This window comes from Heterodontus francisci, chromosome 36 (assembly GCF_036365525.1).
Source record: "Heterodontus francisci isolate sHetFra1 chromosome 36, sHetFra1.hap1, whole genome shotgun sequence".
NCBI classification, from domain to species: Eukaryota; Metazoa; Chordata; class Chondrichthyes; order Heterodontiformes; family Heterodontidae; genus Heterodontus; species Heterodontus francisci.
The window spans coordinates 24,602,016-24,618,797 of record NC_090406.1 but is presented as its reverse complement, the minus strand read 5'-3'; the positions used below and the strand labels follow the sequence as shown (position 1 = coordinate 24,618,797).

General features: G+C 39.8%; 1 protein-coding gene across 1 annotated transcript in view; it reads left to right on the top strand.

Annotated features, from left to right (window-relative positions):
- Positions 1-16,782, top strand: part of LOC137351442 (protein unc-13 homolog A-like) — a 281,799-nt gene that overhangs the window by 197,786 nt on the left and 67,231 nt on the right. The window contains 2 exon segments of the mRNA XM_068015888.1: positions 3,571-3,704; positions 6,440-6,525. Of these exon segments, the coding sequence (XP_067871989.1) occupies positions 3,571-3,704; positions 6,440-6,525 (220 nt within the window).

The following is a 16,782-nucleotide window of genomic DNA, read 5'->3' as shown; positions in this document are numbered from 1 at the left end:
GGAGGAGCTGGAGTGCTTCCTCCCATCCCACCAACCTACCTGCTTCTCTGCCATTGAACACCAGCCCCCCACCCGGGGTCAGGGATTGGTTGGTGTGTGTGTCCCTCCCCACTCCCATGAGCAGAGGCAGGCTCCCTACCTTCTCCTGTGGCCTGCTACAGAGCAATCCCTGCCACACTAGGAGCCAAGCTTGCCAATCAGGCTAACTTGTGGGTGGGAATCTTGTCAAAGAATCAAATTCCGAACTTCTGGGCTTCCCGACCAAAACTCCAACCCCCTACTCAGAAAGCCCCTGTCAATATTTGAGCCTGTGTATCTGACTCTCCGTAAGCCTTTGGTCACAGTTTAATTAAGTTATAAAATGAGGCTTACTTCATATTTATTCTATTGTTAGGTGTTAAACTTAGACTATTAAGCTGCGCAAAATCTTAGTTCATGCTACACCTTGAGCACTTCAGTGTTAAAAATACTTACCATTTTGATTGTTTTGACAATTGAAGATCAAACAATTTTTTCTCAAAGGAAAAGACACCTTATAAGCTAGACACTCTTTTGGGGTCTTGCATTCCTTGCCATTAATATGTGCCAGTAGGAGCTCGGTAAGGAATCATTTCCCTGTAACTTACCACCATATTGTAAGTTTTCAAGAATTTATGAAAGAAATCTGCAAGGATTTTGTTTTTTTTAAGGAAGACGGATCAGTTCATACAGTGTGTAAGTTTGGCTGTTGTATATTAATAATGTCTTGCTTTTTTTGTCTCTGTATACTATTCTCTAATTTGTTGCAGTATGCTTGTTGAAATAGATAAAATTTTATACGCTTTAGTCTGCTGGCATGTTATTTTGTTTTCAGAAACGACAGTATTCTATCTTCGGCAATATTGAACCTTGCTCTGTACAGCCAAATCCTGCTCCTACTCTAGCATCACCCTGCAGTAAAGAGATAATCCCAAACTCAACAACAAACCACACTTTCCTTTCATCTTCATCTCCAAAGCTAAGTGCAAGCAGCTGATGGACCTTTTTGTCTCAAAGATCAGGACTATCCATGTACATGCACCTGCTGCCACCTCCTCATCCTTATCTATAAGCCCATCTATAACTTTTCACAACCCCAGTTTTGCAACTTCTTCTCACTTTACTCTGCAGACCAAATCCTTCAGTCCTCTCTCAGCTGCTACACATTTTCCGTCCCTCTGCTTATTGCTGTGGGAGAGCCTTTAGCTGTCTTGGCTCTACTGTTTGGAACTCCTCTCTCTCCCCTTTGCTCTTGCTATTTGTCTGCCATCCTTTAAAGCGTCTTCAAAACCTTTGTTTTCAATCATGCTTTTGATCATCTCTCCTAATTTGACCACTAAGGACAGCATACATTTCTCCTCTGTAGAATGCTTTGGGATATTTTTCTACATTAAAAATCCTAAATAAATAAATAAATGATTCAGTTGATGTCCCAATACTTTCTCTTATGCCAAACACAAATTTCCATTTCCACAGGGAAGCTCACGCTCCTTCTGAACCAATATGTGACCTTATTTGCAATGTAATTTGCGAGGTACTATACCTGGGGTGAATAATAAATCCCCATACTGCTGATAGACTCATTAAACGGTATCATAAACCTTCTAGTCTCCTAGTTTCTTCAGTTCACTGATAAATAATACTGTAACAGATTGTGTATCTCAAGCTATAACCGACAAATCACATTTGTTAGTAATTGCAGAAATTAAAGCAAGTACAGTAGATTTCTCCATATTTTAATATTTCATGCAATCTTCCAGTGCCCCCCTCAAAATAAAAGTCATCTATACCATTCAGATGAGAATACATTAGCATTTGATTGATGTAACATTTATTTTATTTCACTGTATCTTATAATATTGTTCTTTGTAACAAATGATTAAGCTACTTTAATGGAAAATCCTTCTTTTCAATGGTGTTGCTCCCTGTAAGTGAACCTCATGCCCCAGAATCTACAGCACTTGGATTTCTGCCCAGAAAGGGGTCTCATACCGTTATGACTCACAAGTCCTTGCTAACCAGCACATTATGCAATCTTGTTTCTCCTAGTTGTTCTGGGAGATGAAATACCTGTACAACATGCTCACGTTTGGTTCAGGCTCCATATTGAATTACTTGATTTCTTGACTGGAGCCTTTACAAGTAAAAACATCGAACAGTACTATTTTACACAATGACTAGCTGCTAAAATCCCAGAGCTGTGATGATGCCCTCTAGTTCCTTAGCACTAAATGGTAAATATTGTTGTCCACAAGTCTAACTCCATTACAGTGCAAACTTCAGTACAGTTCCTGGAAATGTTTTGTATCTAGTCTCCCTTAATTTCTCACTGCTCAGCAGTCTTCAAACCTGGGGTTTATATATTGTACTATCTCTTCAATTTGCCTAGAAGTAACGGAAAATCTACACAATATATAATTTATATAAATATAGAAATGTGAATGTCTTACAATGCCTTGCTTGTTCATCTGTCTCTTTGATAATGTCTGTTCCAAAATGAATTAAGTACAAAATGAGTGTCATTCACACCTTTTGAAAATCTTCTTCCTGGCTTGATATATTAAACCCGTCAAGAACGTACATCATCTACAAGTGTACAGACATACTGGCACCTGTTGACCATCTTAGAGACAAACATACAATAAAGCCTGCATTAGTTTCATATTTGTACAGAGAACATATGATCTGTACAAGACTACACTTATTCACATCCATACTTAAGAACTCTGCACCTGACTCATATATTTAATTAAACATCTTCCCAAAAGTGTTAATGTCTTAAAACCAGTGAATGATAAGTATATCAACTGAAAAGCCTTCAAGAAACATTTTCGCTAATATCTTTGTATAAATTAAAATGACCATTTCTGTGGTTAACAAAATATCATTGATTTACTGTACAACTTGCTTGATATGCTACCTGCTGTAGTCTCATAATGTTAACCTGTCACATCTCTAAACAGTATTCAGTTTTTCCAAACAGTGAGCTTTGGTATCAGGATCCTTATGTCATGTAACAAAGCTACAGTCTTTATCAATTTTCTTGCATGTACCAATCATTTAACTTACACATACAAACAATTTATGCAGAGCATTTTAGCAGCGTATAAGTTTTATACTTTTCTGATGCAGTATGAGAAACTGAGAAAAGATTATTTGATTGACACAACAGTTTAACAAAAGTTGCAGTTATATTAGTGAATAATCAGTACTGCATTCAACAACATGACATTTGATTTATGAAAATAATCTTGTAAGGGTTGCAATGCAAGGGACAATTAAATTCTGTCAATGTTATTCATGTTCTAATGCAACATATTTCAATATATAGAATGGGGAAAGAAATCTAATACCTGGGGAGACTGTGGTGATTTTAAAATTAAAACTATCCATTATTGAAGGGATAGACGTAGGCAAGATTAGCACTTCAATGTAACACTCATCACAATAATTCTTTTAGTCGGTGGGTATTTTTAGGTTAGTGATCAGTTAGCTGCTAAAAATGAGGCAATATTTGTGCCCAACGAAAAACTTTCTTTTTTAATCCTACAGAATAAAAAAGCTGAGGTTCCTCCAGAGGAGCAAGGGCCTAGCATCAGAAATTTGGACTTTTGGTCCAAACTTATCACACTCATTGTTTCAATCATAGAAGAGGACAAGAATTCATATACACATTGCCTCAACCAGTAAGTAGCTATGTATTTGTCATTTTTAGTTTTCAGATCACTGAAGTACTATGCTATACATGTTATAACATTCAGTACACATGTTGCACCTTCAAATATGTGTTTGATTGCTTGTTGACCTAAGATTGTAGCTTTTTCTAATCAATCATTTGCCATTTGTCAGGGAAAGGGAAAAGAGCGAGACTTATGTGATGTGTTAACAAAGGTCATATGTTTTTAGGCCAGTGTCTTCAGGCTTCTTCAGCTGGAGCAATATTTAACTTTCAAAGTAACTGACAGAATATCCGATCTCTTAATTTGTTGATTGACAACAACAACATACATTAATGCAAATAATTGTCACAAGGTGCTTCACAGAGTGCAATCAGACCAAAATAGTATGTTTCACTGAGGTCATTAAATGAAGTTATTTTTTAAATTTAGTGTCTTGTTGCATGGTTAGTCTGATCCCTGAAACTTAACGTTACAGAGATCAATTTTTGAATGCTGAGGCCTGTCCCCCCACCTTCCCCCGCCCCCCCCCTCCAACTACATATCAGGATGTCATGGGTGTGTGACCTATTATTTTCCATCCATTTTGGGAATATTATTCCCAATGTCTACATGTACGTGATACTCTGAAAGCATCTTTATTTTAAAAGGTCAGGAATGTCTTTCTCTCAACTTCTGTGTTATGAGCTGCTTCCCTTTTGAGCAGAATGTAGATAGTGTTAATACCCTCTACACGCCATGAGATGATGATCAACTGAGGTGTCAGCAGACAGAACATAACGGGTTGATAACAGCTGCATGAAAAAGTTGCATATCATGTGAGGCTTTCTGTTGGGTCCATGAAGTTACTTTGTGAGAAAGAAACATTTACAGATGAAGGTTGGCAGTTTTGAAGGCACCATGGAACCTTTTGGAAACTAATTGTAAGCTCTTGAATCGTTGCAGCACAGTGAAGAGAAGACGGTTGTAACTGATGAGCATGCTTAGTCCTGTGTATTCTGGGATGATGTAGCTAACTTCTTAATTTCCCTAAATTGGTCAGATCATTAAACTTCTGCCAGCTACCTAACAGGTGCTGCTAATTGACAAAGTTACCTACTGTGCTTGGGAAATTCCTATGACTAGTCTCCTTCCCCGCCACCCCATCTCAAATTGTACCGAACCCTCCTGGGACTTTTGCAGAATCGGGGCTTTCTATCTCAAACGCTGCCTTCAGCAACCTGGGAGATCACAATTTAAATTGCCTGTCGCAGTACACCCACATGAACACTTATATGAGGTACAGTAACTAATTACTGGTAGCATGGCATCGGGAGTCAGAAGGTGATTAAATGGCATTCATTTTAAATAGAATCATTACCAAGCTTTTTCCACGGGCTTGTCACTGGCTACTGCTCAGGGCTGGCACCTGCAGAGAATCCCCAGTGGTCGGTAGGGGAGAGGGGGGGTTGCGGGAGGTCTCTGAAATCAGGTGCTTGGGGGCAGGGTGGGGTTGACTCTGAGTGTGGCCAGAGAAGAGAGGGAGACTGATGAATGGGGAGGGTGGGGGAGATGCGGAATAAGGACTATGGCCATGAGGGATACTGGGGAATAGCATGAGTGTGGGGCTCAGCATTTCGCACAGAGCCCGGAGCAGTAGCAGCAAGGTGGTGAGTGGAAGTGGCACTGAGAGAGGAGCAGCCAATTAAAAGGGTGTGAAACCTTGGGGACCTTACTGTGGGTAAACAGCGAAAGATTGTTTCCACTAGTGGGTGAATGGTAAAAGAGGTAATGGAAACCAAGGATTCTCACTGGACAAAACAAGGGGGAAGGGAGGAGGAAGGTTCTTGACCTGATGATAGTAGACTGTGAGATTCTTCACATATGTGGCTATTGAGCTAGAGACTAAACCTGCATTTCAAAGGGAATGGGATAGATATTTGTTCATGTGATTGTCACATGATCAGGAATCACATGATCAAATGCCATGTGGTCAGAAAATCACATCCTCAAATCTGCAGGAATACCTCCAACCAGAATTGGCAATCCTAATCCTTTTCCATCCTGATTTGGGCCAGCATAATCTCTATTTCATGCTCTTGCAAATGAGGGCTTTGTACCCTGAAACTGATCTCTGACTTTCAGACGGTTTCCCCTTCTTGCAAACAAAGCTGGTCCTAAATTAGCTAGGCTTTTCAAGCAGTGGCAAACATTTAAATAATGCAGCTCTTGCCATTCCTCCCTCCATGTTTTAAGTGAGCAATCACAGGGAGCAACAGTAATACCCCAATAAATTCACTAAACTCATTAGGTGGGCAGAAGATCCATCGATGAACATGTCATGCAGGAACATCTAGTCCATGTTTGGAATAATCCATAGAGTGACTTTCCTTATGCTCTTGAAGTTTTGCCAGTTGGCTGAGGCACCAGTAGGTGGTCAGTACTTGAGCTGTATCCCAGCTGAAACTAGTGCCTGCTACAAAGGAAAGAAGAAAATTGAAGAGTAATGAAATGAAAAATTGTGCTATTCCTTTCTTTCATATGCACTTGTGTTCATATATGCTGGCCCCATCAATTAAGTAAAAGTGATGACTTTTGTTGTGTTAAATTCCTACAGAAGTAGGTGATGCTAAAAGTGAGGATACATACATTTCCATTTTTAATTGTGAAGTTCACCTTAAATAGGCAAACACAAAAGCGCAATATATTATCAAGAACATTGTCCTTTTATTATTTCATTCAATCATACATTCTTTTTCTTTTAGGTTTCCACAGGAGCTGAATGTAGGGAAGATAAGCGCAGAAGTGATGTGGAACCTTTTTGCCCAGGACATGAAATATGCAATGGAAGGTTCTAATATTTCTATTGTATTTTTGGCTTACAAATTATGAAGTTTATCTTTTTATTTTTATTTCTTGGCATGATGGGACTGTGTGTCAATTGCTCATCTATTTTATTAGAAAACTCATTTAAATTTATCCTATTTATAATATTAAAAAACTTCCCTTGTAGGGTAATTTTATTCTTCACTGGGTTTGGGGAAATAGCTTTTAATCCCCGCATGATCAAAATGTTATATTTAATTTAGTGGGCTCTTTGTCCTAATTAGAAGCTCTAGGCATTAACCATGGCTTTATCGAAATATATCAAGAAAGCACAAATCTAGGATCGAAAAATATCTCCAATTCATACTCAATTAGAAGTTAAGGAGATTCAGGATATTTTGCTTTAATGTAAAAGGAAACATCCCAATTCTAAATCCTAAAATACTAGAGATAAAAGCCTAGTATGATGCTTTCTTTAGGGACACCAAGCTTTTCCAGATGTTGAGAAACAGCCTCTATCATTGGAAACTGCACAAATAAATTTAAGTATACTTGGGGTTGGCTCAGGCTTTGCTGACTGATGAGACCTTGTTGATGCCTAAGGACAGTGGAGTAGCACACGTTCCCCTTTTCTGGATCAGGACAGTGATGGAGGAGGTGGGCTAGAAGAAGCAGCATGTGGAGCGGGAGAACTTGATTGAGACCACACTTTTGTGCAGTTGTTTGCCATCAATAGGCTTCTTTGAATGCCGTTCAGGAATTGATTGACACTCCATTTATCCTCCTTCTTTGTGGCTCAGCTATGTGGGGTTCTACGGTGATCAGTCCTCCTATTGCATCAACCACAAGGTACAACTCAGCAGTTATGACTTTAGCCATTCCTGAGACAAATTATTTTTCCTTTTTTTATTTACAAAATTTTATTAATTTTTTTTTTACTACGCCTGTCCAAAACTATACTCCTGTTATCACATTTATAATCAAAGCTGCCTATATAAACTTGGCATAATGTAATTACGCCTTCCTACCACTGATACTTTAGTGCATGTATCCGTGCCTCCATCTGTCCTGCAGAAAAACTCCTGTAGGAACAGGAGTAAGCCATTCAGCCCTTTGAACCTGTCCCGCCGCTACATTAGATCATGGCTGATCTGCATCTTGACTTCATCTACCTGCCTTAGGGACAGGAGTAGGCCATTCAGCCCGTCGAACCTGCTCTGCTAGAGGAACCTTTAATCATCTTGCATGGCATTACATAACATTTACAGCACAAAAACAGGTCATTTGGCCCAACTGGTCTATGCTGGTATTTATGATCCACATGTGCTTCCTCACAACCTTTTTATCTAACTTACATCAACATATCCTTCTATTTCTTTCTCCATCATTTGCTTTCCATTAAATGCATCTATGCTAGTTGCCTTGTGGTAGGGAATTCCACATCTTAACCACTGTCTAGATAAGATGTTTCTTCTGAATTTATTGCCCTAGTTCTGGTGTCTCTCGCAAGTGGAAACACCTTCTCGAAGATTATTAAAGGGTTTGACAGGGTAGACATAAAGACCTCTATCAGGTCACCCTTTTAGTTTTCTCTTTAGAAAACAGTCCTAGCCAGTTCAATCTTTCCCGATGGGTGTAATCTTTCATTTCTGGCATCATTCTAGTAACTCTTTTTTGCACCATCTCCAATGCCTCTTGTATCCTTTTTATAATATGGAGACCAGAACTGTTCACAGTAATCTAAGTGTGGTCCAAACAAGGTTCTATACATGTTTAGCATAACCTCTCTGCTTTTCAATTCTATTCCTCTAGAAATGAACTCTAGTGTTTTGTTTGCTTTTTTATGGCCTTAGTAACCTGTGGCACTACTTTTAGTGATTTGGTATCTATCCTCAGATCCCTCCGCTCGTCTACCTCATTCAGACAATTATTTTCCAAGGAATATGTGGCCTCCTTATTCTTCCGGGAAAAATGTACCACCGCACACTTGTATATATTGACGTTCATTTGCTAATTACACAGCTATTCTGCAAGTTTATTAATATCTTCTTGTATTTTGCTGTCATCCTCCTCTGTATTAACTATAACCCCTAATTCGGTGTCACCCACAAGTTTTGAAATTGTACTTCTGATTCCCAAGTCCAAATTGTTTACATAAATGGTGAGCAACAGTGGTTCCAGCACCGATCCTTGTGGAACACCACTTCCCACTATTTGCCAGTCTGAATAATTACCTTTAACCCCGATACTTTGGTTTGTGTTTTGTAGCCAGCTTGCTATCCATTCTGCTAATTGTTCTCTGACGCCACATATTCTGATCTTAATCATGAGTCTACAATGCAGTACCTTATCAAAGGCCTTTTGACAATCCAAATATATTGTCAACTGTATTACAGCTGTCTACCCATTCTGTTACTTATACAAATAATTCAATAAGGTTGGTCAAGCATGACATTCCTGTTTGAAATCCCTGCTGACTATTCTTTATCATATTTTCATTTTTAAAATGTTTTTCCATTATAGCTTTTGAGTAAGGATCCAATGATCTAATTAGCCTATTGTTCCAGGGATTTGTTTTATCTCCCTGTTTAAATGCAGGCATCACACTAGCTGTCCACCAGTCCTCAGGCACTATTCCCTTTTCTGATTAATATATAAATATATATGTGTGTGTTAGTGCCTCTGCTATCTCTTCCCTAATGTCTTTTAGTATGCACGATTGCAATCCATCTAGACCAGGTCCTTTATCCTTTTTAAGTTTAATTAATGTATCAATTATTCCCCCCCCCCTTTCTATTTTAAATGTCTTTATGTCTTTTTGATCTCTTCTAATATCATGTCCACCATGTTTGTCTCTGTAGTAAATACTGAAGCAAGGTAATTACTTAATATTTCTACTATTTCACAGTCATTACCTGTGAGTTTATCATGTGTCTCTTAGTGGCTCTATCCCAATCATGATTTTTCTTCTGTTATTTGTGTGCCTTTTGAATACTATACTATTTCTTATATTCTTTGAGAATCAAATGTCCTAGTTTCTGTTTGCTTTCATAATTTTTTTCAACTGCTTTCCTCACCTTTTTGTATTCCATTGTGTCATTTTCTCCTTTGTTGTATATGGACTTAGTGTATGCTTTTTTCTTTAGTTTCAATTTTGCCCTTTTTTATTCATCCATGGTTTATCATTGCTAGCTAGCCTGTTTTTGCTTTTAAGTGACATATATTTCTTCTGGACTCTACTAGTCATTGTTTTAAACATTTCCCACTGCTGTTCAATTTCTTTGTCAATAAGTTTTTCCAGTTTATTTTCCTTAGTTCTATTCTCGCTCTTAAAACCAATTTTTTTTCCAACTTATTACCAATTTCCAAATAGTCTTTGTCTTATGTCCTTCTTGATCTTTATCTTAAACCTTATCTTCTTATTGCTATTGCCTGGATGTTCCCAGTACTAGATCCAGAAGTTCTCCCTCTCCTGTTGGGCTTTTTTATATATTGGGTAAAAAGGAGTCCTGCACACATTATTTTTAAAAAAACTCTATTTCCTGTAACCCTTTCGCTACCTCTTGCCAGTTTATTTGGGGGGTAGTTAACATCTCCCATGATTATAATTCGATACCTCTTGCTCATTTAACATAATTGCTTACATATTTCTTCCTCCACTGCCTTTCCACTGTCTTAGCTCCAATTAGAGCACCCCTTAATCTTCTATAGTCATGGACTATTCATGCCTAGTTTATGCAACTTTTTAAAAAATTCTTCCATGGGATATGGGCATCGTTGGCATGTTGATTGCCCTTGAACTGAGTGGCTTGCTAGGCCATTTCAGAGGGCAGTTAAGAGTTAACCACATTTCTGTGCATTTGGAGTCGCATGGAGGCCAGACCAGGTAAGGGTGCCAGATGTCCTTCCCTAAAGGTCATTAGTGAACCAGATGGGTTTTACAACAATCAGTGATAGTTTCATGGCATTATTACTGTGACTAGCATTCAATTGCAGATTTTTATTAATTAATTGAATTTAAATTCCACCAGCTGCCATGGTGGGATTTGAACCCGTGTCCCTGGGACATTAGCTTGGGCCTCTGGATTAATAGTCTAGTGACTACCATTATGCCACCGTCTGCTGTTGTCCTCATAATTTAACCCTTTTAGCTCCAGTATCATTCTGGTGAATCTGCGCTGCATACACTCCAAGGCCAATATAGCCTCCCTAAGATGCGGTGCCCAGTACTGAATGTAGTGCTCTAGATGGGGTCTAACCAGAACTCTACAGCTATAACATAACATAACTTCCACACCTCCTCAAAAAATTCAACTCTGTTTGTTAGATATGACTTTTTTACCCTTTATAAATCCGTACAGGATCTCTCTCAACAGCTTATATTTGTACAAATGCTCAGTCATTCTGTCCTTAATAACAGATTCTCGTAACCTCAATCATATCTCCCCTCAGCCTTCTCTGCTCCAAGTAAAACAACCCAAGCCTTTTCAGTCTCTCTCAATAGCTGAAATGCTCCAATCCAGGCAACATCTTGGTGAATCTCCTCTGCACCCTCTCCATTGCAATCACATCCTTGCTATAGTGTGGTGCCCAGAACTGTGCACAGTCCTCCAGCTGTAGCCTGACTAGCATTTTATAGAGCTCCATCATAACCTCCCTGCTCTTATATGCTATGCATCGGCTAATAAAGGCAAGTATCCCATATGCTTTCCTAACCACCTTATCTACCTGTGCTGCTGCCTTCAGTGATCTATGGACAAGTACACCAAGGCCCCTCTGACCCTCTGTCCTTCGTAGGGTCCTACCATCCTTTGTATATTCCCTTGCCTTATTGGTCCTCCCAAAATGCATCACCTCACACTTCTCAGGATTAAATTCCATTTGCCACAGCTCCACCCATCTTACCAGCCCATCTATATCGTCCTGTAATCTAAGGCTTTCCTCCTCACTATTTATGACACCACCAATTTTCGTGTCGTCTGCGAACTTACTGATCACACCTCCTATATTCACGTCTAAATCATTAATGTACACTACAAACAGCAAGGGTCCCAGCACCGATCTTTGCAGTACACCACTGGTCATGGGCTTCCACTCGCAAAAACAACCCTCGACCATCACTCTCAGCCTCCTGCCACTAAGCCAATTTTGGATCCAATTTGCCATATTGCCTTGGATCCCATGGGCTCTTACTTTCTTAATCAATCTCCCATGAGCGACCTTATTAAAAGCCTTACTGAAGTCCATATAGACTACATCAACTGCTTTACCCTCATCTACAATTTCGTCACTGTCTCAAAAAATTCAATCAAGTTAGTCAGACATGATCTCCCCCTGACAAAGCCATGCTGACTATCCCTGATTAATCCCTGCCTCTTCAAGTGGAGATTAATACTGTCCCTCAGAATTTTTTCCAATAGTTTCCCAACCACTGAGGGACAGTATTAATCTCCACTTGAAGAGGCAGGGATTAATCAGGGATAGTCAGCATGGCTTTGTCAGGGGGAGATCATGTCTGACTAACTTGATTGAATTTTTTGAGACAGTGGCCTGTAATTACCGGGTTGATCCCTACTACCCTTCTTAAATATTGCTACCACATTTGCTATCCTCCAATCCTCGAGTACCTCACCTGTGGCCAGAGAGGATTTGAAAATTTATGTCAGAGCCCTTGCAATCTCCTCCCTTGCCTCACGTAACAGCCTGGGATACATCTCATCTGGGCCTGAGGATTTTTTAAGCCCACTAAAACAGCTAATACTTCCTCCCTTTCAATGCTAATATGTTCAAGTCTATCACAATCCCCCTCCCTGATCTCTACACCTACATCGTCCTTCTCCATGGTGAACACAGATGAAAAGTAATCATTTAAAACCTCACCTATGTCCTCCGGCTCCACACACACATTACCACTTTGGTCCCTAATGGGCCCTACTCTTTCCCTGGTTATCCTCTTGCCCTTAATATACTTATAAAACGCCTTGGGATTTTCCTTTATCTTGCTCGCCAGTGTTTTTTCATGTCTCCTCTTCGCTCTCCTAATTACTTTTTTAAATACCCCCCAACATTTTCTATACTCCTCTAGTGCCTCCACTGTTTTCAGCATTCTGAATCTGCCATAAGCCTCTTTTTTTTACTGATCCAATCCTCTATATCCCTTGACATCCAGGGTTCCCTGGACTTGTTGGTCCTACCCTTCACCTTAATGGGTACATGTTGGCTCTGAACTCTCACTATTTCCTCTTTGAATGACTCCCACTGATCTGATGTCGACTTTCCTACAGGTAGCTGCTCCCAGTCCACTTTGGCCAGATCCTGTTTTATCATCTTAAAATCGGCCTTCCCCCAATTCAGTACCTTTATTTTCGGTCCATCTTTGTCCTTTTCCATGACTAGCTTAAATCTTATGTTATGGCCACTATCCCCGAAATGTTCCCCCACTGACACTTCTACCACTTGTCCGGCTTCATTCCCTAAGATTAGGTCCAGTACTGCCCCTTCTCTTGTAGGACTATCTACGTACTGGCTCAATAAGCTCTCCTGTATGCATTTTAAGAATTCAGCCCCCTTTAAGCCTTTTACACTAAGACTATCCCAGTTGATATTGGGGAAGTTGAAATCCCCTACTATTGTTACTCTAATATTTTTACACTTCTCTGAGATTTGCCTACATATCTGCTCCTCTATCTCTCCCTGACTGTTTGGGGGCCTGTAGTACACTCCCAGACAAGTGATTGCCCCCTTTTTGTTTTTAAGTTCTACCCTATGGCCTCATTTGAGGAACCTTCTAAGATATCACCCCTCCTTACTGCAGTAATTGACTCCTTGATCAACAGTGCAATGCCACCTCCTCTTTTACCCCCTCCCGTGTCATGCCTGAAGATTCTATACCCTGGAATATTGAGCTGCCAGTCCTACTCCTCCCTCACCCATGTCTCTTTGATAGTAATAATATCATAATGCCATGTGCTAATCAATGCCCTCAATTCATCTGCCTTACTAGTAAGACTCCTTGCATTAAAATAGATGCAATCTAGCCTTGCATTTTTCACTTGTGCCTTAACAGGTCTATATTTGCTCTGCCTTCCAGACTGACTCAGTTTCTCTTCTATATTTGACTGTGCATCACACCCTACTGTAACTCCACTCTGTATCCCATCTCCCTGCCAAATTAGTTTAAACCCACCCCCCCCCCCCCCAACAGCACTAGCAAACCTCCCAGCAAGGATGTTGGTCCCGTTCTGGTTCAGGTGCAACCCATCCAACTTGTACAGGTCCCACCTTTGCCAGAAACAGACCCAGTGATCCAGGGAACTAAAGCTTTCCTTCCTGCACCACCTCAGCCGTGCATTCATCTGCTCTATCCTCCTATTCCTATACTCACTAGCACATGGCACTGGGAGTAGTCCAGAGATTGCAACGTTTGAGGTCCTGCTTTTTAATCTCTCCCCAATTCAGATATTTCAAACACTATAGCTATGAAAAAATATATTTTTCTTTGCTACCAGTCTAATTGGAAACAATTGCAGATAGATGCTCGGCTAAATCTTCAATAAAGTTATAATGACACAAATGGTGCTGGCCATTTTCATTTTATTCCAGTGCCAGATGCAGTATAGATGTTGCAATGCAGAGCCTTTGGCTTAAAAAATTTTAAAGATTTTTTTAAATATCTGAATATCATTGTCTACATTAGCAGTTTGTGGTTGCACTTGATCTACCCTACTTGTGTAATATAATTGTACTTGTGTTTAAATTTAGGTAACTATCATCCTTTTGCAATCCATTAATGTATAGTGCAAACATTTCACAATAGCTAATAACATTTACGTAAAAGAGAAGTAAAGCCGAGAGGGTGTACTTTGTTCTCCAGATATTCTCCCATTTTGTAGCGGAAAATAATATACTTACAAGAATGTACTTGGATGTTAAAAAAACTAATTTATTACCAACATGGAAAACTTCAAGTTGAGTAACTCTACTTAGAGTTTTAGGAGTATGCTGGTCGGGTTTCATTGGAAAGCATGTAGACAGTAACTTCAGTCCCAGTAAAAAAAAACAGAAGCTGTTGGACCCCAGAAAACCAAGCCATTAACAGGGAAATTTGCATCTAAAATTCTTTGTAGCACAGAATTACCAAAGGGATTAATCGACCTTTCTCCCTCCCATTACCACTATAACTAAGAAATAGTGTAGAAGGTGTGGACTTCAATTTGCATTAAATGATGGTGGAAAATTCTCTCCTTCGTCACCTTGATGCAACAAATATGTTGTACCAGATGTGCACTGTCTTGAGGTGACGATGATGAAAATTTATATTCATTGGTTTGCAGTTCTTTAGAAAAGCAGCTTAATCAGTTGATTTTACAGCAGTCTTCTACCTAGGCATAAAATAGTATGGGAGTATTACATATTAACAATACAAAATATAGAGTATATTCTACAAAAATCATTTGCTTAAAAAGTAAGAGTACAAAAGGCACCTTAATTTTGATGGTGATGTTATCATGTGCACCCACAGAATAAAACTATTTATGCAGTCCCAGAGAATGAAAGTGAATATGTAGCTGGATTCCCGGGAAAGGGAAAACCACATAATATTACATAACCTGATTAAAATCATTTTATTTGAAATTTTAGTCTTGCATCCAGCATCATGGTGATACAATAAGGTAGCTGATATTAGATCTTTTTGCAGAAAATTATAAAATTCCCTAGTTAAGCACATTCAATCGTAAAATGTTACTCTAAATACCTCCTGGACTAATCCCCAACAGTTCTATTAATATTTCTATCTGAAATGCCCTTCATCCCTACTGTAATGATTATTTCAGAGCCTCCTGCAATGCAAATCTATTACCTGGTTATCACTGGCAGTCAACTCATTGTCAGCTTCCAAACTGTGAAAGCTATTGCTAATGAAATAATAGTCAGTTAATGAGGCAAAGTTCCATTCAGTTCTAAATTTTAGCTGTGTTCTAGTATTCCTAGAACCATTATCACAGTATCCTGAATTTTACTAATGTATATTGATGTGATCAACTTGCTACACATATCTGCGAGTTTCTGAAATGGGAGAGTCAAAAGCAATACCAGAAAGAAACTCAAAAGTCTTGCATTTAGCATGCATTCATCATGCCTTTACAAAGTTGTCACACCTTGGGGCATTACATATTAGGCAGAAATTAGCGATTGGCTAAAATGAAAATTCATCAGTTAACTAATCAATCAAATCTCAGTGTTAAGGAAATAGTTTTAGACCATAGGCAAATCAAAAGTTGTTTGATTCAGTTGGTAAGTCCAAAGACAACAGAAATGCAGCAGGATATTACCATTCAAATGTTTCAGTTTGCTTTCTTTAAAAGTTACTCATCCTGAATTGGCGAGTAGCAGTCAGAGTCAGAAATGGAAACATGTTCTATTCCCCAGCGCAGAAATACCTCACCCGTGAGTAAACTCTCAAAAATGTAAAAAAAAAAAATTCAAAACAAAGAAAAAGAAGTTTTCTAAAAGAATAATTACCTCTTACTGGTGATAAAGAATTGCATACTGACCTAAGTTTTGCCAGTTCCACGGTGTAACTTCAGCAGGCAGCCTTCTGGAAGCCCAGCTAGGTTATCATCCATACTCTGGAAAACGAGCTGGGTCAAGGCAGGCCATTGGGATAAGCAGAAAATTCCTACCCCAGGCTACTTGTATTTGGCTATGTGTTACGGACAGGGGAGAGATGTTAGGGATAGCTCCCCCTTTTCACCTCTCGATTGACCAAAGACTGTGAATTTTGTTGAGCTCCTGACATCGGGCTCTATGGCAGGTTTGGGCTGGATGATCGCAGCGGCAGCAGCCCCCCACAGAGCCCAATGCTGGGATTGCCGGGCCAATCTTACTGGCGGCGGCAAGGCTCCATGGCAGCCCCACCGCCGCTCGGTGACGGGACCCAACTTTAATTATTGAAATAAAGGACATGAATAAATTAACATACCGTTCCCCACGATCTTACCCCTCTGTCCGCGTCCTTCTTTGTGACGGCTGGCACACGCGTGCCTTCGCTTTCCCGTCCAGGGATTACCCTGTATTTTCTGTGTATTGGGATGGGAGGGGAATGGGTCACACATATATGTACAGTGTAGTGGGGGGGGGGGGGGGTACTGCCCTGGGTATGGAAATGAGCCACCGCGCACTAGATTATGGCAACATGGCGGCAGGCAGTCTGTGCATGCGAGCCACCATTTTCTTTGCATGCCACTGCTCCCGGCGGCAGAAAAGTAAAATTCAGCCCAGT